General features: G+C 35.7%; 2 protein-coding genes across 2 annotated transcripts in view; both read right to left on the bottom strand.

Annotated features, from left to right (window-relative positions):
- Nucleotides 1-27,832, bottom strand: part of mn1a (meningioma 1a) — a 50,945-nt gene that overhangs the window by 16,017 nt on the left and 7,096 nt on the right. The window lies entirely within an intron of this gene.
- pitpnb (phosphatidylinositol transfer protein, beta) lies at nucleotides 34-26,744 on the bottom strand. Its single transcript, XM_056263139.1, has 12 exons — nucleotides 26,710-26,744; nucleotides 22,189-22,219; nucleotides 19,350-19,495; nucleotides 18,756-18,847; nucleotides 16,468-16,475; nucleotides 15,932-16,006; nucleotides 15,749-15,832; nucleotides 13,108-13,185; nucleotides 12,898-13,008; nucleotides 11,486-11,608; nucleotides 5,480-5,568; nucleotides 34-369 (listed from the first exon to the last, which is right to left on the bottom strand). Exons 1-11 carry the CDS (start codon nucleotides 26,727-26,729, stop codon nucleotides 5,521-5,523), a joined length of 816 nt encoding a protein of 271 aa, XP_056119114.1. The 5' UTR covers nucleotides 26,730-26,744; the 3' UTR covers nucleotides 34-369; nucleotides 5,480-5,520.

Below are 27,832 nucleotides of genomic sequence, written 5' to 3'. Positions count from 1 at the left end.
AAACAAAAACAAACAAATAATTGGTCCGATGCCTTTTTTTTTTTCTGAAATAGAATAACACAACCATACAGCAATACTCTGACATGTCTAAACGTCCTAACAAAGTGGTAATCGTCACTGGATCAACCTGCCTGAATCTAGAAAACAGGTCAAGAGTTGTCCAGCGCACAAGAGTGTCCACCCTGTCCAGTACTACTGATCATTGTGTCATTCTGCTGTCTGGTGGAGGACGGCGGCGGCGGCGGCGCTGGCCGCTTTGGTGGATGCGTTGATGTCTTTCGTCAAGCGTCATCGTGGTTGGATTCTTGTAGTTTTGCCTCATTGTTCGTGAGCAGCACTGGTGCCTCGAACCTGACCAGTTTTACGAAGCTACAGGTGTGAGAGAAGAAAACAGTGACCGTTAGGAGCCTTTTCTAATGCGTGATTGAAGCCAAGCTAATAAAGGCAAACATGAATCGTAACACCATCACGTCCTAACCAGGCATGAAGTGAAAACGTGAACGATGCGGCCTATCATGTGACACACTCTTCCATTATAATCCATGTGGTCGATCGGTTTTAATTTGGCTACAGTGAAATCTCATTGGTTGAAAATATTAAAGGGGTCATGAACTGGCTTTTTAAAGGATTAGTTCACTTTTTAAAAAACTTTTGCTGATAATTTACTCACCCCCATGTCATCCAAGATGTCCATGTCTTTCTTTCTTCAGTCGAAAAGAAATTAAGGTTTTTGATGAAAACATTCCAGGATTTTTCTCCATATAATGGACTTTGCTGGGCACCAAACGGTTCAAGGTCCAAAAGATAGTTTCAGTGCAAACTGCAAACTGTTCAAAGGGCTTTAAACGACACCAGACGATGAATAAGGGTCTTATCAAGCGAAACGATCGCTCATTTCAAAAATAAATAAAAAAGTTAAAGTTTTATAGGCTCACATGCTCGCCTTGCTCTGTTCTTTGTGACTCTCCTGTTCGAACTCGTTCATCAAAATGAACGAATCTTTTTCCGAGTCAATTCGTTCATTAAATGAACCAAATGACTCGAAAAAAGATTTGTTCATTTTGATGAACGAGTTCGAACAGGAGAGTCACAAAGAACAGAGCAAGGCGAGCATGTGAGCCTATAAAACTTTAACTTTTTTATTTATTTTTGAAATGACCGATCGTTTCGCTTGATAAGACCCTTATTCATCGTCTGGTGTCGTTTAAAGCCCTTTGAACAGTTTGCAGTTTGCACTGAAACTGTCTTTTGGACCTTGAACCGTTTGGTGCCCAGCAAAGTGCATTATATGGAGAAAAATCCTGGAATGTTTTCATCAAAACCCTTAATTTCTTTTCGACTGAAGAAAGAAAGACATGGACATCTTGGATGACATGGGGGTGAGTAAATTATCAGTAAAAGTTTTTTTAAAAGTGAACTAATCCTTTAAATTGTTTTATATTGTTGTCTGAGGTCAACTTATGACATTCGCTTGGTTTTTACATTCAAAAACATCAAAATGAATAAGTAATAGGCTATTTTCTACCCTAGTTTTGAGCCTAGCTAAAAAACGCTCGGTTTTAATGGGCGTCTCGCATTGAAGAGTTGGAAGTAAACGCCCACTGCTGTGAGTGGATAACAGTTTGCATATTATAATGAGTTTCGTGTAATGCGCGGATCGGTGGGCGGGGCTAAACCGGCCGTGTTGAAGTAGGCGTTGATCTTCTTCTGCGGGGGGGATGTGTTTTATCCTCTTTGTCGTCATAGTTCCCCACTATGAAAAACAAGCCGTTTGCTGAGCCTGGTGTCAATAAAAGCTTTTATTGGACTAACAAGGACGTTTTCAGTTCTGAAACTTACAGGATATTCTTATAATTTGATGAAAAGCTCAAGGAAAATTTGATTTCTCAGTTCATCACCCCTTTAAACTCAAAACATAAAAATACTATAAACACTACAATAGTAAAAATAACAATAGTATAAAACTAATATAACACTTGTTATGGTTAATATAAGGGTATTACGTTTTTTCATAGGTCTAACATCCTACAGAATATATATTTTTTTTTTATTTGGTCTAAAATCCTGCCGAACACTATAAAGTTGCTTATTTTTAACCAAAACTAAAAATATTTTTTAATTCTTTAACATTAGCAAAAAATAATAAATGCTGTGAAATAAATATTGCTTGCTAGTTCATGTTAGCTAATCCATTAACCATCATTTCAATTAGTTGAAAAATAAACGTTTTCCTTGTTTATTCACAATACATTAATGTAATTCGATTTAAAAATGTATTAGTAAATTAACTAAGAATAACCAATGCTGTGGTGTTTTTCATTGCTTCTTCATGTTTACTAGTGTAGTTGAAGATTTGCAAACAAATTAAACCTTAATTGTAAAGTGTTACCGAAATATAAAACTAAAAATAAGTAGATAGAATAAGTAAAATAAGAATAAGTAAATACTAAAAATAAGTAGATAGAATAAGTAAAATAAGAATAAGTAAATACTAAAAATAAGTAGATAGAATAAGTAAAATAAGAATAAGTAAATACTAAAAATAAGTAGATAGAATAAGTAAAATAAGAATAAGTAAATACTAAAAATAAGTAGATAGAATAAGTAAAATAAGAATAAGTAAATACTAAAAATAAGTAGACTAAAACTGTAATTACTGTAATTAACAAAAGCAAATAAAGTTACTAACACTTAAAAAAAGTAAACCGAAAACAAACGCTAACTCAAAATATGAATACTATAAAATACTATAGTAGTAAAAATAATATAACAGTATATAAAAAAAAAATAAGACTTTTTTTAAATATACTAATTAACTAGCTGGGCTGTTTCCAAGTTCCTCAAGTCTCTAGATAGGGGTTTTTCACCCGTTTTATCATCTACAAGTGAAAAGGTTTAAGTCTAATTAATCACATCTGCAGTACAAACAATGTTGGGCGATTTGCCTACTGAAGTTTAATACTTTGAGTACAAGGTTTGTTCGAATCAATAACACTAAGTTTGACTAACAATAGTAGTGCCTTACTAATAAACACTACTTAATAACTCCTTCTGATCTGCCGTGATTTCGTCGCATCGTTGCAGCATTTAGTTTTCCCTGTGCCTGGTTAGTGTGAATACAAGACATTTTTTTTCACACTCAAACGTGTACGAACGCATGCTCACTCAAACCAAAGAGAGCAGAAACACACACGCCGGATACAAACACACTCTGAAAAAATCAACAAACACAAAAGCGGTGATTAGAAACCAAGAACACAGTGCAGAGAAGCAGCAATGGAGCGATGAGGGGAAATGAGAAATGGAGGGGAGAGGGAAAAAAAACAAGTTTGGGCAGAGCCGCTTGGAAAGAGTCTCATCTCTTCCAGATCGTTTTACAGCACAGCCAAACGCAGAGGGAGGGAGAATAACACAAATATGAAGCGGCTGTGCTTCATTCTGACTCTCAATAGACGCTCAATTTCTCTCGAGAAGAAGAAAGTCTATAAAATTAACTTCATAACTGCCTTAGAGACGCTGCAAGATCAACACAAGACTCATGCAACTCTGAAAGACGTCCAACACACATGACCAATACGAAAATAAAGGAATAGTTCACTCAATCAAAAGTTCGGTCATCTTTTATTATCGTTCCAAACCTGCATGAGTTTCTTTCTTATTAAAGAAGCATTGCTCATTTTAATACAATGAAAGTATACAGTGGCTACACAAATGTGTCGTGGCCATACAACACATGCACTATAGGACAAGTCATCTGACACCTTTTATGAGATGAACAAACTAGGCGTCACAATATATCGCAATACAAAAATATGTATTGTGGATAGTTCACCCAAAATAAAGTTACTGTGTGATAAAAAAAAAGGTTTTCAGAGTTTTAGTGTCAGTACTGCATTAAACTACTATATATAATGTTGAATATAATGTATAATAATGCAATAGGGGTCCTGATAATGCCAAATGATGATGTTACCAGTAAAAACTGGCCTACATTAATTATTTTAAATATATCTAGTCAGTGAAAGAGTGCACACCCGCTGCATTTGGACGACGTCTAAGGGCAATTAAATGTTCTACAAATCGCTATAATTTTTTTTTTATTATTATTTTTTATGTATTTGTATGTGCTAAGTGTTTTACGTGAGGCACCTTGTGACAACTGAAAACTCATCTCTTCCGTGAGCACTTAACATAAAAAAAATAAAAAAAATAAAAAATTCTTTCCTTTTCCTTTAATTACTTGCTTATCTGGCTTATGCTACTCAGAGCAATGTCTGAACTTTGTATTTTGAGCACTTCTTGTGTTGTTTTTGTCCATTCACGATGACTTGGTTTAGTCCTCAGTTGTAAGTCGCTTTGAATAAAAGCGTCTGCTAAATTACTAAATGTAAGCTCTAACTAATTGCCCCACGGGGACTAATAAAGCTCTAAACTAAAAAAAATAAAAAACATAAAATATGTTTAAAATAATTCAGTATTTTCAGCTTGAGAATCATGAATATTGTTATTCTGGTGTCTCTATTGTCCTGTGCTTTGGGTTTCCAGCACCAAGTCCATCCTATTCATTTACACATACATTGTAATATCAAATTTAGCATTTTAATCAACAGTGCATATTTTTTGTTAACCATTTATCATATGTCTTGGAGTATCGCAATAATATCGTATCGCGAGTTCAGCATCGTGACATGAGGGAATCGCTACACCCCTAGAACAAACTGAAATTTAGGCGTTCATTCTCTGCAAATATTTCATATTTTCATCTTCCAAATTTGAGAGGAAAATCAGAAGACTTAGAAATATAGCACATAAACTTCTTTTTTGTTGCTATTTCTGAGCTTGATAGCACGTGATCACTGTATGCTTTCATTGTACAGAAAACAAACGTGGAGAAAGCAAGTCATGTGGAGTCGTTTGGAATGACATGAAGGAAGTAAATGACTCTGTTTGCATGCACTAACCCTTTAGGATGAGAATAACGGAAAAGAGAAAGAAGGCCATTGCAGCTGCTCCTGTAAACATCGCAAAGCTGGCTTCATTTAGAGAGAAGATCAACAACTCGACAGAAGAACGCTGCTTTTGGAAACTACAGCCGTTGGCCACCACAGTTGCTTTAAACATCAAGAACGTCTCACAAAAACCTCTTTTACCTTTCAACTGGAGTCTAAAACCATTAGAACTTGCAGATGAGGCTTTTTCAAGGAGCTGCAAACACCTGCTTTTAATTTGCGCCGTTGAGGCACTATTTTCCTCTGGCCTGAGCGAAAACTATCGGGCGGTTCAGCCAAGAGTTTGTCTAAAATGACTAACACTTTTACTCGGGTTATGTTGGCCCACACGTCAGCTGAGAGGAGAACACCAGAAGAAAAGTTAGTTGTGGTTAGCTGAAATGGAGGCAGTGAAGTGATGGGTTAGTGGGTGGCGGCGGATGAAAAGAACGTGAGAAAGAATGAGCGACGGAGCGACTGCTTGTCCTTACGGAGTCTCTCCACCTGCCTTGTGTTACTAAAAAGGATTCGGCTACTCATCGGCTGCCGTCGTGCCTCGTACGGATCCCTTTTGACGCATCTAGAAACAAAACATGCCGTTAGGTGCAATCTTTCCACTTACTGGCGTCGACCTGGAAGAAAAGTGTCAGGAAACCTCAAAATAGGAGAACGCCAGAACATAAAAGCATAATGAAGGTAGAAATGGCCACGTCATCGTTTTTATGGGAATCAACCTACCTACTGAAGTCTATATATGTATATATATAATAAGCTGGGATTTGAGAAAGTTTTTAATTTTACATAAAAAAATTAATTATAATTTTTTACCAGATCTTTTGCACTGTGACATTTTCATAGCAATAAAACAGTACCTCAAAAAAAAGCAACAAATTAAAATATAAATTCTCAGATAAATAAAACCAATTTCTTTATTGTAATACAGTAATAACCATGCTGTGTGGGTAAAACCAACAACGAAAAACATTACAATTGTACCATAGTGTAGATAAAATAAATGATAAATAAATTGTATATATAACATGATATATATATTTATATAATAAAATAACCTAATTCTCTTTTTTAATATATATATATAGAGTCAACATTTGAAGTGGATAAAAACCTTTCAATGTTATACATGAATTTTGTATTATACATGAATCATGTATAATTCTTGTCATAGAACAACTTTGATTAACTGTTTTGATCCACTTCAAATGTTGACTACTGTATGTATGTATATGTATATATATAGTTATTTCTTTACACACACATATATATATATATATATATATATATATATATATATATAGTCATTTCTTTACACACACACATATATATATATATATATATATATTAAGTTATTTCTTTACACACACACACATATATATATATATAGTTATTTCTTTACACACACACATATATATATATATATATATATAGTTATTTCTTTACACACACACACATATATATATTAAGTTATTTCTTTACATTACGAGCTATTTATTATTGGGAAATGGCAACATTTTTGCATTTCAGAATACAAAAAAAATATATTAAAGGTGCAAAAATATGCTTCATTTTCTTAATTTTAGTGAGAAATATGATGCATTCATGACCGTTTTCATGATATTCACCCATTTAACAGTTTAATGTCAGCGAAGAGGCACTGAATGGGTTAACGTTGACATAATCCTCACTGGAAATATATTCACCATCATTTCCATAAAAGAGGTTTTGAAAAAATATATACCCTGGAAGGTTTTTGTAAAGCACGGCAAAGCCAAAGCAAACTTGATTCGTCAAATATTAGTCCAAATACATACTTTCTGCTTGGCAACCGTATAGTAGCAGTGTAAAAAAAACTGTTTGTTTAATATAAAGTTTTACGACATATACTGCGTGTTTTATAAATGCCAGCCTTAACAACTGAAGGCATTAACAGATGAACTGGTTAGGACAAAGATATAACTCGTAACTTGACTGACGGGTTGACGGTTAAGGAATCACTTTATTGGTCTTGGCCCAAACGTCGCTTGAGAATAAAACTAATAAGCGACTACGCCTTCGGGATTTGGATGAGAATGTATTGATCGATATTTCCCAGGCAGTGAAGAGTTTGTGGTTTTCCTTGGCTGCATGCTGAAAGCGATCACAGAGCGTGTCAGAGTTTGGAGAGACTGCGTGCCGTTGGATCATCATATTTACTGGGCAGAGGAAAGAATCTGGGCCAAATACTATACACTTGAGCTGGGACGCGTTCAACAAAAACACAACTGAAAATAGAGAATACGAGAGCGCTGCCAGCAGTGACCAGCGGTTAAAAAAAACCAATATAGCTCAAATCTGTAACCCCTTCAATAACATCCAGAAGCAGATTTATTACTATTTTAGGTCTACAATCAAATAATGACCCTTGGTGCTAATATCACAGGTACTAATGTTTTATTCCACATATAAACACCCATGTTACGCAATAAAATCAGTCCAGATGTGCACTGTAGGCTGATCATGTACAGGTTGTACAATGTATCGCACAAATACACTTATAAGTAGGGCTGGGCGATATGGCCCAAAAAAATTATCACGATAATTTTTTTATATCAGTCGATATCGATAATTATCACGATAAATGTCAAATCTTTATTTCTTTCAAGTTTAAAGGCAGATTTTTGCTCCTAAGTGAAAGTTGTAGAAACCAGAGAGTTAATTGTGGTTTTAAACTACTCTATTGTCAGAACATATCATGACAAACAGGAGAACATTTGCCAAATCTGAGGTAGAACATTCAAACATATGCCATTTGTCCTTAACAAAATAAATATAAAAGTATAAAAAAAAAAAACAAAAAAAAATATTTCTTAGTTTCTGCATGTGCTAATTTTTATTTGGTAAAATGTAATATTCTGACTGTTTGAGTTTTATTAAAATTAACCATTGGTCATCCAGTATCATGCATTTAGATCATAACCACAGATAAAACCAGGCATAGCCTACAGCACCCTCACTATCATGGCAATGTAACTATGGTTTCTGTGGTATTTGTATGAAAAACTGTAGCCTAAACACATTTTTAAATAATGTTATTATATTCCATTAGTCCTACATTAATAATATAATACAATTCAATATGTATATCCCACATTTCATAGTGCAGTTAATATTACTAGGCTAACCTTACAGTAAATCCGTGGTAAATGATGGGGATTTGTAGAAGGAAAAGCCTTCTGACTGTTAATATTTTGTTAAAAATTGTTAAGACCCCAGGAAGAATAGCTGCAGCTTAATGGAGTAGCTAATGGGGATCTAAATAATAAAACAATAAACAAACAAAACTGTATCGTTGCTCAGTGTTTCTCCTGTTCGTCAGCGCTGTTTAATCTGCCTTTAAACTGGTTTAAATCACCGAGTCATATGTGTTCTTCGCTGAATTCAAGCGCTTCTCACTGGATCTCGTGACTGAGGCCGATCAGAGTAAACGCGTCTGCTCTAATTTTGTGATCTCAAAAGTAATAATACCTAGAATATCTAAATCGACTGCTGGCGGTAGATCCTTTTCCTATTTAGCACCAAAACTTTGGAACAGTCTTCCTACCATTGTCCGGGAAGCAGACACACTCTGTCAGTTCAAAGCTAGACTAAAAACACATCTCTTTGACCTAGCATACACATAATACATTAGGGATGCAGCGATTACCGGATTTCACAATTAACAGCGCTTTAAAACGTCACGGTTAAATAATCGTAAAGACTATGCTACACCGAGTGTTCTGCAAAGTACGGAACTTTTGCACCTAACACAAAACGAAAACAAAGTTACACCAGCGGTGCACCAGCTTAAAGTGCCGTGCTCGTCAACCACTATGGCAGAGGGACTAAGCAGCGACGCTCTATTTCCGCCGAAAAAACACCTTAAGTGCGTGTTCACATATCGCGTCTTTTGCACGCTCAAGTTCGTTATTTCAAATGTAGGGGCGCGGTGTGCACGCTCATAATGGAAGCGACGCGCTCGTTTTTTCCAAGCGCGTCCGCGCCGCATCTAGATAAAAACATCTCTACTTTTCAGAATGCCGCAAGCGCACCTTAGGTCAAGTGACAAGAACCAGCACAGCAACGACAGACACCTCCGGAGCGCTTTGGAAAAAGGAGAACGCGGCGTGCAACTTTCAGTGCAACGTAAAAAAAACAACAACAAAAAACAGCGGAATGTTTTGGTTACGCAAGTCTGTGGAAAACCGAATGTGACGTGCTCTCAAGAGTTTCAGTGAACATTTAACTTAATATTGCTTTCTCCCGTCTGTGTTGAGTAGCCTAAATGTCAGGCTTTGTAGTTTTAATATGCCCGGTGTAAAACACTAACACAAGATCAGGGCCGTGTAGACTTCTAGGACTACCAATTAACTGAATTTCAGTTATTAATAACACTGCATGAGAGATGTTCTCAGTTTCTTTCTATAATTTTTACTTAAACTTCAAACAAACAAACCAAAATAATGAGATTATAATAGATGATTTTCTAAAGGCACATGTAAAATTTGGATTAATAATTAAAAAAAGAGTATTAAAATAAGTACAATAATATTGGAGTGGATAACATTTGGACTATATTTGTTTTCTTTTAAAAGAAATACAAAGTTAATATTTAGCTTACATTTAATTCAATCGAGCCAAATACTTTGTTTATTCTCATTTTCATTGGGATTTATTATCCCTTTATTTATGTTTTTAAGTCAAATACCAACAAGATATTGTTTTCATGTTATCAAGTTTTCTACCTCGGGTTGAAAATAAATTTAGAACAAACTAAAAACGTAATAATTTTGTGATCTATTTCAATCAAAGAGCCCTGCAGCCTTTGACTTAATTTGTTATTTTTAAAAGAAAAATGCTGGATGTTTACAAAGCACTTCTCTTTAATTCCAAAGGAAGAGATTGATTATTGTTTGCCATTTTATAATTTTGTACTGTGTTGTGGCAGCAATAAATAACACATTAAAATCTAGTGTTGAGTGTTCATGTGATATTATACATTAGTAGTGTTGTGAAATTAATTGATGCATAATAATCGTGATAATCGTTAAACCGTGATTATTTCTCAGACAATAATCGTACTTAGAAAATCTGTAATCGTTGCATCCCTATAATACATTACAGACTTCTATAATTCAATGTTAGGCTGCATAGATTAGGTGAGCCGGAACTGGGAACACTTCCCTTAAATCTTGATGTACTCGTTACATCTTAAGAAGAATGGCATCTACGCTAATATTAGTGTCTTTGTTAATCCCGAGGTTTTCCCGCAGCCTGCCGGATCCAGGCCGTATCCAGATCTGACGAAGGAGATTCGCCTGGACCCGATGACAATGCAGTGCTGAAGTGTCAACTATCCTCTCCCTATGGAGGATCCCTTGCCCACTCTACAGATAAAGCGTTGTGAATTTCGGTTTGCGTACCCCGAAGTGATAAAATAAAACAAAATTCTGTATCAAAATGTATAGGCAAGACAAGTAGTTTGTTTAGGCATGGGTTGTATGGAATTACAAACCTGCGCACATATTTTCAAAAGCACATAACTATAGAATCAATTCTGAATCTGCATGTGAACGCCGTCAGCGTTAAAGTCTGATCATTTCGACGGAGGTGAATCAATCAAAATTAACTTTAGCTGGAAATAACATTATTCAAGAACCGCTATAAAGCCAAAACAATCTCGGTTACCTTAATTTATATGTTTATCTCTGTAAAGCTGCTTTGAAACAATCCATTGTTAAAAGCGGTATATAAATGAAGATGACTTGACTCTAGTGAGCTCGCGCTGCGCTGCCGTTTGGACTTTGAGCCGAGCGGATAAACACGCGCGCGCGGTTCAAATGAGTTTCGTTCCGCTTTTGGCACATAAACATTATCGAACATTTATCAAACTCTTGATATCGTTTTATCGAGAAAAATTATATCGCGATAACTATCGTTATCGTTTTATCGCCCAGCCCTACTTATAAGCTCAGTGTTTCTTGCAATAGCGCACTAACCAGTTGCTATTTATCTTGCAGTCAGAATTTAATAACAAAAAGACTGCAAATAAAATAAAAGCCCTCTAATGCAATAATTCGAAACATACGAAGCAACGGCATTGAAATGGCCATTTTGAATTGTTCAAATTGTTTTAGTCTAATCTCCCTTGCTGAATCAGTTGTAGTTACTGTATTTTTTGTGGCAAGTCGTTATTTTTTAAATGAGCTGTAATTTTCTTTAGTTTGAGAGGTTTGTGACACTTATATATGAATATGATATTCTTTTGCAATTCCATTTTGTGACACTAGAGGCACAGCAATCACAGCCTACACCTTTAAAGACATTCATGAATAAACCAAAATGTGGAAAGAATAGCGTTTCATGATCTGCACTGCTGGGAATGAGGAGGTCTGCCATGGATGGGTGGGAGCAAATGCAATGGAGGAACCTATACGTGCTTCAGCCCATAATGCCCTGCTCACCTCTTCCAGCTCTCGCTGCGTCTGCTCCTCCATCCTGCGGATGTCTGCCATGGTGAGCTCCACCCAGCTGTCAATCCAACAGAAGAGCTGACGGTGGAAGTTGGTGAAGATTCTCTTCTCTTGCTGCAAACGCAGATGAAAAAGAGGCTGTTATTGAAAAGCATTGTGAGATTGGAAGAATACAGAGGGAATTATGAAACTCACTGACACACATCTCAAATCTCATTCAAATCTCATTGAGATGCATCACTCCAGTTGATGTCAATGAGAAGACACATAAGGAACAAATGCTTAATACAATTGACGTTAAATTTGGCGCAACACAACTTGCCATAGTTTAAAGGATTAGTTCACTTTAAAAAAAACTTTTGCTGATAATTTACTCACCCCCATGTCATCCAAGATGTCCATGTCTTTCTTTCTTCAGTCGAAAAGAAATTAATGTTTTTGATGAAAACATTCCAGGATTTTTCTCCATATAATGACTCGTTCATCAAAATGAACGAATCTTTTTTCGAGTCATTGACTCGAAAAAAGATTTGTTCATTTTGATGAACGAGTTCGAACAGGAGAGTTCGCAAGGCGAGCATTTGTGCCTATAAAACTTTCACTTTTTTATTTATTTTTGAAATGACCGATCGTTTCGCTAGATAAGACCCTTATTCATCGTCTGGTATCGTTTAAAGCCCTTTGAAGCTAAACTGAAACGGTCATTTAGACCTTGAACCGTTTGGCTACCATTGAAGTCCATTATATGGAGAAAAATCCTGGAATGTTTTCATCAAAAACATTAATTTCTTTTCGACTGAAGAAAGAAAGACATGGACATCTTGGATGACATGGGGGTGAGTAAATTATCAGCAAAAGTTTTTTAAAAAGTGAACTAATCCTTTAAGAGGTCCTATATTATGCTTTTTTTTCCATCTTCATCTTTCTTTAGTGTGTAATGTTGCTGTTTGATGTTTCATACGCCGAATAAAGGGGCGGGGCCTGGTTGAGTTAGTTAGTAGTGTGTTAAACTGGCGGTTATGGTAAGGGGCGGGACATTTTATAAACGCGCTCGAAGGGCTTGACCAATCACAACACACTGCTCCAGCCGACCAATCAGAGCACAGTGTGCTTTTCAGAAGGAGGGGCTTCATAGAGACAGGAACTAAACAGAGCGTTACTGACAGACTGGGAAGAGAGGAGCCGCAACGATGGAGAATATGAGGAAAATAATCAACATTCAAGCAGGAAAACCTGTTCTAGTATTGCTTTAATAATATATCACATGAGTGCTCACACAAAAAAAAGAGCGCTCTAGACCACTAAATATCTCTTTCTGTGTCCCATAAGTGATTGGAAAAACAACATGGGTGAATAAATGATAAAGTTGCTAAGCGCTAGTTTGAATGGGTGTCGATTGTTACCTTGTGGATGAAGTTTTCTATTTTGGTTTGAAGGCCCCACCACTTGAACTTGACAGTGACTAGTTTGTACGCACACATACGAGGGGCGTCTGGCTTGGCCAAGAGCTCTTTCTGTTCAGGGAGAAATCACACAAGATCTTCATATAGAACAGAGTTGATAGGGAACTAATAATAAATGTCTGATAAATTAATTAAAAAAGAGCCACTCACTTTCCAGTCCGGTCCTAAAGGTCCTCGGCCGGTTTTCTCTGATTGAAAGATTGCTGGGTCCTCGTCTTGTTTATAATCCTGAGAGAATGACAATTTGGATCACTTATATTTCCTTTATGGTTCATATTTCTCCACACTGCCTTGCTTGAGTTGGCATAGAAGTAATTTCAGAGATGGATATTCAATTTTGGTGAAGAGCTGTAAATTATTACCAATTAATTGTGCAAAACAAGACCAGGAACATGATTGATTTTTTTCATGTTATCTCTATTGTCAACCACTTTCAGTGATAATTGGCTTAAACCTGCTCAAAAAGGTTGCCAAATGTCACTAGATGGCGTAATGCACTAATTAGCATATGACATCACGTTGTATTTGCATGCTCCTTAGTGTCAGGCCTTAAGTTAAAGCACAAGTTAAATTATATTTAAAGGTTTTTTATTTATTTTTTTATGTTTCTGTAAGTCTCTTCTGCTCAACATTTATTTATGGATTTATTTGATCAGAAATACAGTAAAAATAGTAATAGTTTAATATTTTTTATATCCTCAAATGTGAATATATTTTAAAATGTAATTTATTCCTGTGATCAAAGCTGAATTTTCAGCATCATTACTCCAGTCTTCAGCGTCACATGATCCTTCAGAAATCACTCTAATGTGATAATTTGCTGCAATCATTTCTGATTATCAATGTTGGCATTTTTTGGAGGGGAAAATCATCATACAAGGATGCATTAAATTGTTAATTTTCTATTCAGCTAAGAATTCTGAAAAAAAAGATGAAAAAAAAAAAGAATCAGTTTCCAACACTGAATTTCAACAATATCAATAAATGTTTCTTGAGCAGAAAATATGCATATTAGAAGGGTTTCTGAAGCATCATGTGACGCTGAAGATTGGAGTAATGATGCTGAAAAGTCGCTAAATGTGTCTGCAACAACACGTTATCTTAAAAAACACCTTCAGTTTGGGAATTCCCACCATTTCCATCTTTTTGCACATACTCGCACTCTACCTTTTAATCTCTCAAACCTCGGCGCTAAGTACCGTGAACATATGGGAATAAGGATTAACCCTAACCAGGCCTGATCCACTTAACTAATTAAAGATACGAAGCATAAAAGTGCTCAGGCATGAGAAGAGCAGTCACTTCAGCAGCCCTCTACAGGTCAGATAACCTGTACACTCCTGATAGGCAACACTGGACTCCAGTCAAACGAGTGCAGCTGTATGTGTGTGTTTGGCACAGAGCCAGAATGAGGTCTAATGGAAACGTATTTGGATTTATTCAAAGCTGCTGATGTTTGATGCGACGCGTGTCTGCTAGTATACGACACCGGCAGCCAGTTTGTTTGTTCTTGAAGCTTGAGTTTTACGTCTACAGCTTCAAACTGACTGTTTTTACCAGTTTGTGCAGTAAATCTGCTGCTTAGAGGAGGTTCAGTGGATTGATAAGTAATGATAAGGAGGCTTCTTGGTAAACTAGTGAACCTCGAGTAATGCAGGTTAGAAGGGCAATGGTCCACACACTAATGTCACGTCACCCTAATCCAGTCTTATGCAACACACCGGCTACAGGCTGAATCACAAATCACACAGTAGCCAGTCTAAATATAGCATGTGGGATAAGGATTAGCAAATCCCAAATTGAAAATAGTTTCAAAGTACACGTCAGAGGTACACGTTTGAGGCTAACGATGCCTCTTGTGCTAAAGATGGAGAAATCTGTGACGTTTTTGTATGAACCTAATGAATAATTGTATTAATTTAGATATGCTCACACTTACAAGCAAAAACAAACAGTAACAAAGGGGGTCTACGGTATCAAGATAATTTTATGATATATAGTATAATAGTATTATCTTGCTAGATATGAGTATGTGCTTTCCCATTACCAGCAAAGTATATATAATACCGTTGAAAGGTTTGGGATCTGATTTTTTAAAAGTTTTTGAAAGAAGTCTCTTCTGCTCACCAAGGCTGCATATATTTGATCAAAAATACAGTAATATTGTGAAATATTATTACAATTTAAAATAACTGTCTTCTATGTGAATATATAGTAAGCTGTAATTTATTCCTGTGATCAAAGCTGAATGTTCAGCATCATTACTCCAGTCTTCAGAGTCACATGATCCTTCAGAAATCACTCTAATATGATGATTTGCTGCTCAAGAAACATTTCTGATTATTATCAATGTTGAAAACATTGGGATATTACATAAAACACAAATTCTACTTTAAGGATGAAAGAGACTAGTGACAGACAGATAAACCAGATTTGGCCAGTTTGAGATTATCTGCATCAGTCATTAACAAGAACACAATGGTTGACCACTAAAAGAGCTTCAAATAATTCCAGGCCACTTTCTCAAGAGTGGCCTGGAACATCACTTGCAATTAGCCAACACCAAAGTTATAATGTGAAAACACCCTAATGCATTTGCATCAGGAGGGGTGATTATGCAAATTACAGTTAAAACTGGTTTGGGTATCAATAACCTATTTTTGAGTGCGATCTGACCACAGGATGACCAGCAGAGATGGACTATTAGCATTATATTCAAAGTGGATAATGTTACCACAAAGAACATGCAAACAATGCAAAGTGTTTCTAGACTGATGGAAAGTGAACTCACTGCAGGTTCAACCTGAGACCGATCAGCTATATCGATATGCACGACCTCCACTGTCTTCCATGTGGTTGGGTCCAGATCATGTACCTGATAATGGGCATAAACAAACACCAAAAACATATCAGCCTGAGCATGATGTTACAGATGCATTCAAAATATCAAATCACAAAGAAACGTCTTACTCACATTCTCTAAAGAGCCCGTGTCAGGTTTGTGCCACGTTTCTATTTTAATCATGAAATCATCTTTCATGTATTCGTTCTGAGGAGAAAATGCATGTTTATGTTCAGGTTTTGTCACAAACAGCAGTATGACTTCACTTAAAACTGTGGTTTAGCAGTGCATGCAATGCAAATATCACATCTGATGGCAGTGCATGTTTCTAAAGGCCCAACAACTTCAGAGTGTGTGTTTTTAAGCTGGCTTTAAGTTCTAGGTAAACTGGTGTTAAGATTGGTGTGCTGAACTAAGATAGATACACAAACAGACAATTAAACCACACTTAGGGGTATAAATGTCACCACATGCAATGACAAAATTATAATTTATCAAAAAGACAGACAACACATGTGCACTTCAAAACAATCAAAACATTTGACAAAAACTAGTTTGAAATGATAAACAATAAAACAAAGACTTTTCTATTAATTCAATTTGTAAATGGTCATGCACTAAGAGTTTAGTGTAAACTAGTCACAATGACAGCAAGTTTTTGTACTTACAGTCACAACTGAAGAGAATGGAGCAGCATGCAAAAATAAAAGAAGAAAAAATAATCAGGTGACACAGAAAACATTCATATTTCCACTGTCAAAACAGACCAATACAAATGACTCAAGTCTAAGGCCTAAAACATACTCTGAATACATAAATGCAAACCATTACAGAGTGCAACAGTCGAGTTCTGGAAGTAAAAACTCCATTCATTTTTAATACAGAAATTGATTTTTAACAATAACTTAAAGCTTAAACAATAAACCTTTAAAGACAGCCCTACTGTGAACTAAAAGGTTATTTATCAATAGGGATGCACGATGATATCAGGACAACATCGGTATCGGCCGATAAAAGCTTAAAATGACCATCATCGGCATCGGCCGATATGAATATTTCTGCCGATGTGCCTTGCCGATAGGGTGGCGTGTTTCCTATGCGCACGTGACGACCGTGAACGAAGCATGAGCGCCAGCAACTTAAACTTCCAACTAGGGGTGTGCGTCTCACGCGGTTTTTGATCGTGGATGATTAAAATATCTCTTCACGATCTGCTTTTGAAGAAAAATCATAGTATCGTGCATTCTATCAGTTCAGTTCTGGCGCCTTCATCTCAACATACTGTACAACGCGACGTACATTCACATCACATCACATGTAAACGCAGAGGTAGGGTTACACTCACGGGACACTGCAATTCACAAAAGTTCATTATTTGTATGTGCATCAAAGTCTTGCTAGTTAAACATGTCATTCACGTGCTGATGCGCTGTTCTAACATCCGCTTTTCTGAGCGCGTTACACCCGACGCTCACAGGAACTAAAGCCTGTCACAGCGCCTGCATACTGGACTAATCTTTCCAGTCTTATTGCGCTGATACTGTCAAATACACACACGTTTTACATAAAGTTGGTTATGTCTAAAGTGAAAGCAAACAGAGAAAATCTGCTTGTCAAATGAGTGTATATTAGACGCGTCGCGTGCAGCTCTTAAAGAGACAGTATCTATAATATGCTGCTGCTTGTCCTTAAAGAGATACTGCACCCAGAAATAAAAATTCTGTCATTGTTTACTCACTCTAATGTTGTTCCAAACCTGTATTCATTTCTTTCTTGTGCTTAAATATACTACGGAAGTCACTGAAGTACAGCAACTGTTTGGTTAGCCACATTCTTCCAAATAACTTTTATTTTCAACAGAAGAAAGAAACTTGAGAGAGTAAATGATGACAATTAACATTTTTGGGAGAACTATCCCTTTAATGTTAATAAAACAACAAAACACAGAGGAAATAACTCACTGCTCTTCACTGAGAACTTTAATAGAAGCTTAAATAAGCTTTTTTTGCACTTTAAAAAAAAATACAAATATATCGGTATCGGGCAAAATTAGTTTGAAAATATCGGCATATCGAATATCGGCCAAAATCCAATATCGTGCATCCCTATTTATCAACAGTATTTGGTTCGGTCGAAGCCGTCAGCCCACATTATTTCAACTTATTTTAAAACACTGGAATTCTTTAACAGTGGAATTCGTGGTGAAAAACTACATTACCCATGATGCTGTACATAAAATTCCACCAATCAGAGTCAAGACAAGCTAAATGCATCAAAAGAGCTCTTTAGCTCCGCCCACTCCACTGAAGCACTCCGACTGACGTAATAGAGTTGGTTTCCCTTCGCTCTCAAAATACTTTTGATGGATAGATAGATAAACATTTTTAAACGAGTAGTTTTATTTTTCTCCATTTTTAATTTGATAATGCTGTTTGCAATGCTTTATGGGATTGTAGTCCTTTCCCCTGACTAAAGCCAAGTACTTTCTTTTCAAATGCTTTGTTGCTTCAAATTAAAGTTTGTAATAATGTGATTCACCTCAGACCTGGTTGCCTTGATTCATGGCTCATTAAAATACTTCCGGAACCAACGCAGCTGAAAAAGTGGACACTAATGCACTTTATAGCTAGAAAATACGTCAGAGCTCAGATCGTAATGCAACTCAAGTGTTCATTACGTTCTCAGTGTAGCAGACATAAACTCTCTCAGGTCGGCGGAGAGATGTTTAACTAACATTTTTAAATGTTTATAGCAAGCTACCTGAATAACAATAACCTGCGCGAGTATGTTTTTGGCCTAATTCTTCACAAATGTGAGAACTTCATGAAACAATCAAAAACACTGTATATGCATGACATCTGTCCCAATATGTAATTCATTACATATTGTCATATGCAATAAAAACATGATAGTGACGGATTGTGCAGTATAACGGATGAAAAGGTTTTCCACTCACTCGTGCGGCAGTATGGATAAGCATTCCAGGCCTTTTCGTGGAAAACTAACGCCCCCTCTGGTGCGATCATCTTCACAAAGCCTGGCACTTTACTGGACGAACACAAAACACAAAAGCACTGAAGCAAAGCCAGAAGAATTATTTACAGCTTTGCGTTAAGTTGAATGGTTTGTCATATAATGGGTGTTGCAAAACATTTGAGATGTGTCACATCAGACTATACTAAAGTGTAGGTGTCGTTAAAAAAAATCAGTAACACTTAAAGCTTTTATGTATAATGCATTCTAAAGGCGTTCATAATGTACGTTATAATATGCAGTCCTTGTTACATCTGAAATTGGTTGTTTGTCATGTGTTTTAATGCATTAAATGTGTAATAGAGAAGTATTATTATGTATTATAACAAATATTCATGAAACCATACAATGCATTATAATGTGCATTGCGAGGCATTATTAATGCATTAAAAATTATTTTATAATGCATTATACAAAGCTTTTAAGTGTTATAAAAAATGACGTGACTATATTATTAAAGTTTGCTGAACTCATCTTGGCGTACAGAATAAACCTAAGCTGCTGACTTTGTTTTTACCTCTTTAAGTGGTAAATTTTGTGTGTGTATTGTCCCTTCTCGCCATCTTCCTCGTACGGTTCGTTCTTCAGCACTTCAATGCCCTCTCCGCCACCCGTCTCGTTTTTACTGGCCTCAGCCACCGAGAAAAGCTGCCCGACTTGATACTGCAATGGCAGAGAGCAGAGAAACAGGTCAGAGAGTACAGATGATCAGTGCATGACCACACTTAAAGAGGACCTATTATGCGCTTTTACAAAGTCTTCTTGATGTGGTTTTTGGGCTTTACTAGAATAGAAAAAAACAATATTTTCCCATATTCTCCATTGTTGCGGCTCCTCTCTTCCCAGTCTGTCAGTAACGCTCTGTTTAGTTCCTGTCTCTATGAAGCCCCTCCTTCTGAAAAGCACACTGTGCTCTGATTGGTCGGCTGGAGCAGTGTGTTGTGATTGGTCGAGCGCTTCGAGTGTGTTTGGGAAATGTCCCGCCCCTTACCATAACCGCCAGTTTAACACACTACTAACTAACTCAACCAGGCCCCGCCCCTTTATTCTGCGTATGAATTATTTAAATGAGGAATATTGTGACGTGTTCGTTCCCTGAAGAAACTCAAGACAACAATGGAGGCGTTTCAGGAGTTCAGAAACACTGACACTGATATAGAGAAGAACTGTCGCTAGAGGGACTTTGTGCTTTGCAGACCTTTCTCATGTTCAAACAGCAACCTTACACACACTAAAGAAAGATGAACATGGAAAAAAGCAGAATAGGACCCCTTTAAGTCAATACCAAACCAAAGATGACTCTCTATTAAATAAAAAATTGGAGTTTAGTCCAGAGTTATTGTAGTTAACTAAAACCATGAAAACATAAAATAACTTTTTGCCAAGGCAACATCTAATTTTCATTTATTTTAACTTGATGTACTAAAATAAATAAAAATTAATAGTAACTATATAGACAAAGATAAAAAAAATATAGATATAGATAAAATATAAAGACTAATAAAAATAACAAAATCACAACATTAGTATAAACTTTAACCAAAATGGAAAATATAAAAATGAAAACGAATTCATAATATTAATCTAAAATCTCAATGAAACTAAAATAACACTTAGATGGATAAATCACTTACTAAAATAGCCCTTGTCTTTGAGGTCATCTATATGCTAGTACACTCCTAAAAAGTCCTCTCGGAAAAGAAATTTTAATATCAAGAGAAGTTTTTTTTGTTAAATCTTACCTGGTAAAATAAGGAAAACATCATAATCAAAGAGAAACTAGCAGTCTTACATGCATGAAAACACAAAGCCTACAGACTTCATATAGGAAACACTCAGATCAGCATCTGGGGAATTAAACGGCTCTCGTATAATTAAAATATGTGCCTTCCAGCAGTTTCAGATATTAAGACAAAACTCTGCATTGTGTGACTGATTGATGCCTTAGAGGGACATTATGGCAAAACCAGTTTAACAAAGGCAAACAGGGAACTGCCACAGGCATGTGCATGAATAGTTATTCATATTTATGTAAATTAATAGTTATGTCCACTTAATCTTTCATATTTGGCCACTTCTTTACGATAGAAATTAATATTTCTATCAAGAATATGTGTACATCAAAACATGCAAAATCGATGTTTAAAATGTTACTTTAGAAAAAGGACTAATAATGCCGTTCGTGGATTCTCAGCATTTCTCGGTTAATCAACAAGAAAAGGTTCTAGAAAGAAGTTTAAAGGGTTTTTCAGGCGCTTCATATATAGAACCTTTTAAAGGTTCCAATCATTGCATCCTTTTAAGGATTTAGTTTTTAATTCATTTTAATATAAATTGTATGAATTAAACATCTCGTAAACAGACTATCACTAGAAAAACAGTAAATAAACATTATAGGAGATTCTCCTTATAGGAGTGTAATCAACATGGGGAAATCTCAGAATAAAACTGGGAGTTGTGAAAAATATGATACACCAGTGTTTTACCAGATGAGAAGTATCCATGTATCACCTTTTTACTCTTTTAATTAATTTTATAACTGTATCATATATCTCTTTTATAACTGTTTTAATTTTCCTTGCTTTTATTTTGTGATTATTTGAATTCCTTTCAGTAAAGCACTTTGAATTGCCATAGTGTATGAAATGTGCTATATAAATAATCTTGCCTTGCCTTCTAAAGAACCTTTTTGCATTGAGGGTTCTTTAAACTTGAGTCAAGAACCCTAGAGTTCTATATAGAACCATTGAAGCTTTTTTCTCTGAGGCGCTCACTATGTTTTGGAACAGAGCCCTAGAGTGTGTGTTTTAGAAAGAGGATCGTGTATCTGTGCATCATATCTGAACGCTTCTGAACTGGAATCAGTCTGCTTGACAGCTGTCAGGCTGCAGGAGGACTTCACAAAGGTATTCTGACTGCAGAGTGCTATGAATCGACGGCATCCTAAATGCAAAATATCAAACAATGTCAATCAAGCAAACATCAAGCACGCTTCTCTAAAAAGTGCGTGAGACTCAAGTGTTCCCCGAGGGCGCCGGTGTTCTACATGCATGACAAGCTTTATCTTGTCCTTGTTGCTCTGATCAAATCCTCGACGCGCCAGGCCAGTTCAAAACGCTGAGGTTTTACACGATTGTTTACGCGACTGAACTCCAGAGAAACATCAGATTGAGGAGGTGCAAACAGTTGTCTGGTTGTACTGACGTCGCTAACGGAACTAATAACCCCTCAGCAATATTAAACATTAGGAAACAAGGCTCGGGTTTTCAAGGTTAAAGTGACACTGTGCACTTACAGTCAATGTTTAACTTATCAAAACCTGAGGAAGTGTGAAAAATAAAAAGAGCTGTACTCACCTCTTCCACCGAGCATGGCAAGACCACACGACTGAAAGAAGAAACAAGGACAATTAGAAAACATGCATGTTACACACACAAAGATACAAAATAAAAGTAAATATAACATTTTTAAATATCAAACTCCACCACCAGCCATTTTTTTCAGTTTAGTTACTTTATACAATTTCTAACTTTGTCAATAAATTTGTTCAATATTTTAAATACTTGCTTATTTTCATGTTTATATTTATTAAAAGTCATATTTTTAAAATGTATATACTTATAAAAAATACATATTTTATAAAAGATATTATAAATACTTATTTGTTATTTGTATATATTTATAAATAAATATAACAAATAAATGTATAATTTTCATATATATATATATATATAATTGTAATAGTATTATAAAGTATAATTTTTTGCATATTTATAAATAAACATAATAACATATATTTATAAATGTATTCATAAATGTATATATATATTATTAAATTTTAATATTATAAAACAAAATGTTTGTATTATATATATATAAAATAAACGTATTATTTATAAAACAAATGTATGTATATATATGTATATATATATATATATATATATATAATTAATTAATTAAATGCAAGTCACATAACAGCTGTTTAAATTTTCTACTAAAACAAATTTGATTCATTTGTTAATAGGCCGATGTTGATAATCTCTAAATGTGTAAATATCAGATAATTAATCAGCCTGGCTGATATACATCATCAGTCTATTACTAGTAGTAAACAAGCAATTTCATCAACTAACGATAATTCCAATAATCAGAAACATACATAATGGCACATAATACGCAGTTTAATGACAGCACACGAGATGGACACTATTACAGGAAACTAGAGCACATATGTGGGGGCGAGAGAGGGGAAATGATCCAGTTCAGACTCAAACCTGGTTTCCTGAGAGCTAGAGCAAAATTGTGTTTCACGGTATGACTAATTTTATTTCACGGTAACGATATATTTCACGATATAGTTATTTATATATGTAGTTATTCTTGAAAAATCGACAAAAGGGGCTTTGTATAATAAATAAACCCAAATACTATAGAAATTAAAAGTACTTAATCTTGTTTGATTTTTCTTTTCTTTTTTTCTTTGGTAAATTATTTCTTTGGTAAACTATTTGATAGCTAAATATAGTAAACAAAACACACTCATCAACTTTTAGATGAACTTCCCCTAACTGATTTATATTAAATACAACTCATAGGTGCAATTAAACTTTAAATAAAGTGTTGCTGAATAATTTTTCAATCTCATGCATTGCTTTACTTCATCAATCAGTTTATAATATCTGAATATTTTACATTGAACTATACTATTTATAATAAATTAGTTACTTCCTTTTGATTTTGTAGGATATTAGTAATACTAGTTATGTTTAATTTCCGGCGCTTGCGCAGACCGAAGCGCCCGCGCCCTCAGATCACTTGGACGTGGCTGTGTTTACAAGAGGTAAAAACGATATAAATACTGTTCGTTTTCTCACACAAACCGCTCGTTTCGTGTCTTAGGCCATCAATGTGTACTTACATTTACGAGTCATTAAATCATGTTTAATTTGGACTTCTCTGGTCATGCTCTTTGAGGTGGTGACCATAGACCTGCATTATATGACTGACAGACAAGAACGGTTTGACCTAAAAATATCAAAATTGAAAATACTGCGGAAACAAAGACACCTACATCTTGGATGCCCTTGAGGTAAGCTAAAACATACCAAAAATTAATTTCAAAGTGAACTATCCCTTTAACAACAACCTTAAAAAAAACAATTCCTTTGTGGATCCTCTTGATCTGCTTTCTCCATGTTTCTTTGACAAATCTTAGTGTATCAGTCTCACGTATGCTGCACGGGAATTAGCCACGCCCACTTATTTACATGTCGCGGTATACACGACGGGATAAAAAAATCTGTTACGGTTGACATTTTCTACCGCGTTAACGATATATATACCGTCATACCGCCCAGCCCTACTGAGAGCCAACAGCTCTTTATACCCACTGTGGTCAAACATGCACTAATAATCAGCCTGGACGACGATATATTGGATTATTACACATAATGTTAATGTAACTCAAGCTATTATGCAGTTTTACCAATAAAACATAACTTTTACTGTATAAAACAACCGTATTAAAGTCCACTGCTCATCTCGAGTGCTCACATATAATGTTTACGAAAGTTGTGTAAGAAACCAAGTCGACCAATCATTCATCCATGACCGCCCATCTATCATAGCAGTAAAGCCCCGTCAATCCCTGATCTATGAAGAAATAATCAATCTACAGAGATGCAAAGCACTGCAGAAACAGGGTCAATTCAACACCAGCATGCATAATACACAGTCCACACCTTTTTTTAAAGGAAAACATACATCAGTTTCTACATTACTCAACATTTCCTCAATACGGAAACTCCCCTGAAAACCTCAAGAGGTTGAAATGCTCTCTTAGCCGCGGCGCGGAGTCAGTCTTACAACAGACTGAGTGTTACGCGGGACATCTAACGCCTGATACGGACTTGACATGATCTAATAAACTTGGGTACAACATGCATGTAGACTGTACGATGATGACACCTTTTGAATCGTAGGCTTCGACGCAAGTTAGTATAGAAGAATAAAACATCACGACATATAATATTAGACAACAATAGAGCAAAATGAATTGCACTTAAGCAATTGTGGTTTGTATGTATGTTGAAAAAAAAGAGGAAATGAAAGGAGAATATGGACGCAGTCATGGCTAGGAAAAAGAGGCCAAATTGGCATGCCAAATGTAGCTTGAGGTAATAGGTTTAAGTTTTATTGCCATGTCGCATTGATCAATACACCATTTCATGTTGCATTTTTATTGGCTAGTCAGTAGACGTAGGTCGTAGCAGCAAACACACTGATCATGCTAGATCTCTGACACTGTCCGGAGGGTTTTCTGGAACAAAAGCCATGCACACCTGTTGCATCGCAGCTTCATGTGACGTGAGGATCACTCAAATTTGCATTCTCTTGCAAACCTAAAGGGTGGATACTTTGAACCTTCAGAGAAGGTTAAAAAGGTGCTGGATTTCATAAGGTGGCATAATCTTGATCCGATCTCTCAGATTAAAGGCTATACAGCAACTGTTTTCAAGCATGTCATGTCCTGTCCAACAGATGAGAACCTAATTAAAATGTGATAACTAGATCCCTAGAGAGCAGAAAGATAAAACCTGAAAGGAAACAAGAACAGGTTGGAAATGAATGACTGTGGGCCCTTTAAAACCAGGGTCACCTGTCAAATTGATGTTTAAGCCCAATTTGGATGCATTCAAGAATGTCTAAAACAGAATGTATCTATATATAAAAAAAACAAGTCACACAAGTAAATATAGTTAGATTAAGTGGTTAATAAGGCGAACCGTCACATGAGTAAATATAGTTAGATTAAGTGGTTAATAGGGCGAACCAAACGTGCTAGGTCAAGCAAGAGGGTCATTTAACAGTTTAATCATCAATAAACACTATTCAACTATAGACCAACCGGCTGCCATTCACCGGTTTTAAAAATCGAACTTTAAAGGGATAGTTCACCCAAAAATAATAATTTCATCATTACTTACTCACCCTCAAGTTGTTCCAAACCTGTATGAGCTTTTTTCTTCTGCTGAACACAAAAGAAGATATTTTAAAGAATGTCGGTAAATGAACAGTAGACGACCCCATTGACTTCCATTATATTTTTTTCCTACTATGGAAGTCAATGGGGTCCATCAACTGTCTGGTTGCCCATATTATTCAAATATTTTCTTTTGTGTTCAACATAAGAAAGAAACTCATACAGGGTTGGAACAACTTGAGAGTAAGTGATGACAAAATTTTAATTTGAACTTTCCCTTTAAGTCTCTCTGTCCATTTAAAAGCTAAACTAAGTTATTAACACCTACATTTGATAGACGTAAATAGATCTCTGCAACGTTATATAATATATCGGCAACAGAATCTGATATTATCGGAAATGTACTCAAAAAGTTGCCGAACTGTCAAGCGGTTTTGCTGTCATTAATGCCTTACTTACATAAACCCGCACAAAATCACTAAATAGCGAGTTTTTAATATAAAGGGAAAAACATTTGTTATAATCAATGCGCTTACTTTCAAGTCAGACACTTTCTGAAAATATGAACTGGTAAAAATCAATGTATATTACGTTGTATGTGAGGGAATCACCAGATTTGGTGTCGTTTAATCTTGACGGCTAATAGCATCGCGTGCTAACGTACCGCTCGTTGAAAATGAATGGCAGGTAGTTTCCTTTAGCCTAGCATGCTAATGCTACATGCTAAAGCTGGGCCTCATGCGCGAGCCGGTGTTCCCGGGCGCGAGTCCACTTCCGCGCGTCCACATTTTCCCCTCAAAAAGTGATCGAGAACCAGCAGATACTCGTTTATCATGTGTAAACGTAAGCAAATAAAATGTTTGGCTGGAGAGGTGGAAAAAATACTTCTACTTACTATTCCTTGATGAGCACCATCTTCTTTACACCGGTTACGGCTGCGCGCAGGCCTGCCGACGTCACGACTGACGTCACAAGCCAAGATATTCTCCGCGCCCTATCACAGCCTGTGATGTGCTTCGATTTCTTTTTTCCTTTTTTTCCAATTGCAACCCAACCAAATGTTTAATATGATTATGCTATTGTTTCTTGTATACTGATTTTCTGATATAGCCCACTACACATGAGTCTGTTTAATTATGTACACAAATGGTGATTTAATTATAGCCTATGTATATTTGTGTAGGCCTATCTGTTATGTTCTCAACTTCTCATATACCCTTGGGATGCTTTTAATCACTACTGAAGAAGTTCACATGCATGCTGGACACTTGATAATGCTTTTCCTTCACTATCCACTCCATATGATTATTTATTTACATTTATGCTTTCTAGGTACACATTTAATCAGCATTCCCTGCGCATCAAACCCATTGCTAATACCATCCTCTATAGTTTGAGCTACAGGAACGCTATATTTGCTGTTAGATTTAGAAGTCTCTAGATCAAAAAGTTTCACAATCATAACCATTAAAAAAAATACATATTCAGCTACTGTTTACCATGGTACTAAAAGAAAAACAAGAAATAGGCCTAACTCCAAAAAATACAGCGATATTGTCATAGCACGTCCAAATTTTATTTATTTATTTTTGTGGACTTGATATGCTTCTTTTCTTAGAAAAAGTTTAGAAAAAAATCATTCTGCAGAATGGCAGAAAAATGTTTCCTAATTTAAATAAAAAAAACATTCATAATAAAACAAATGTTACAATCAACAGTTTCACATTATTACTATTCTTCTTTCTAAAGAAATGTTACATAGTTCAGTCAACATTTTATGTTTCTCTGCAGGTTTAAACATCTTGATGGTGGGTAGAAAAAAGATGACACAGTAGAAAACTTTTTTCCTCCATATTTTACACGCAATATTTTTGTTTTTCACAGTATAAAAGGGTATTTTTTACACTTGAAAGTATATAGCTGCCTTTAGGGGGTCCCTGGTATTTTTAGTTTCGGCGCATCAAAAATTAATAAAAAAACAAAAAAACCTAGATGATATTGTATTGTGTTACTTTAAA

Source organism: Rhinichthys klamathensis, unplaced genomic scaffold (assembly GCF_029890125.1).
Source record: "Rhinichthys klamathensis goyatoka isolate OS25496 unplaced genomic scaffold, OSU_Roscu_1.1 h1tg000200l_1, whole genome shotgun sequence".
Lineage (NCBI taxonomy): Eukaryota > Metazoa > Chordata > Actinopteri > Cypriniformes > Leuciscidae > Rhinichthys > Rhinichthys klamathensis.
This window is presented reverse-complemented; position numbering and strand designations above follow the sequence as displayed.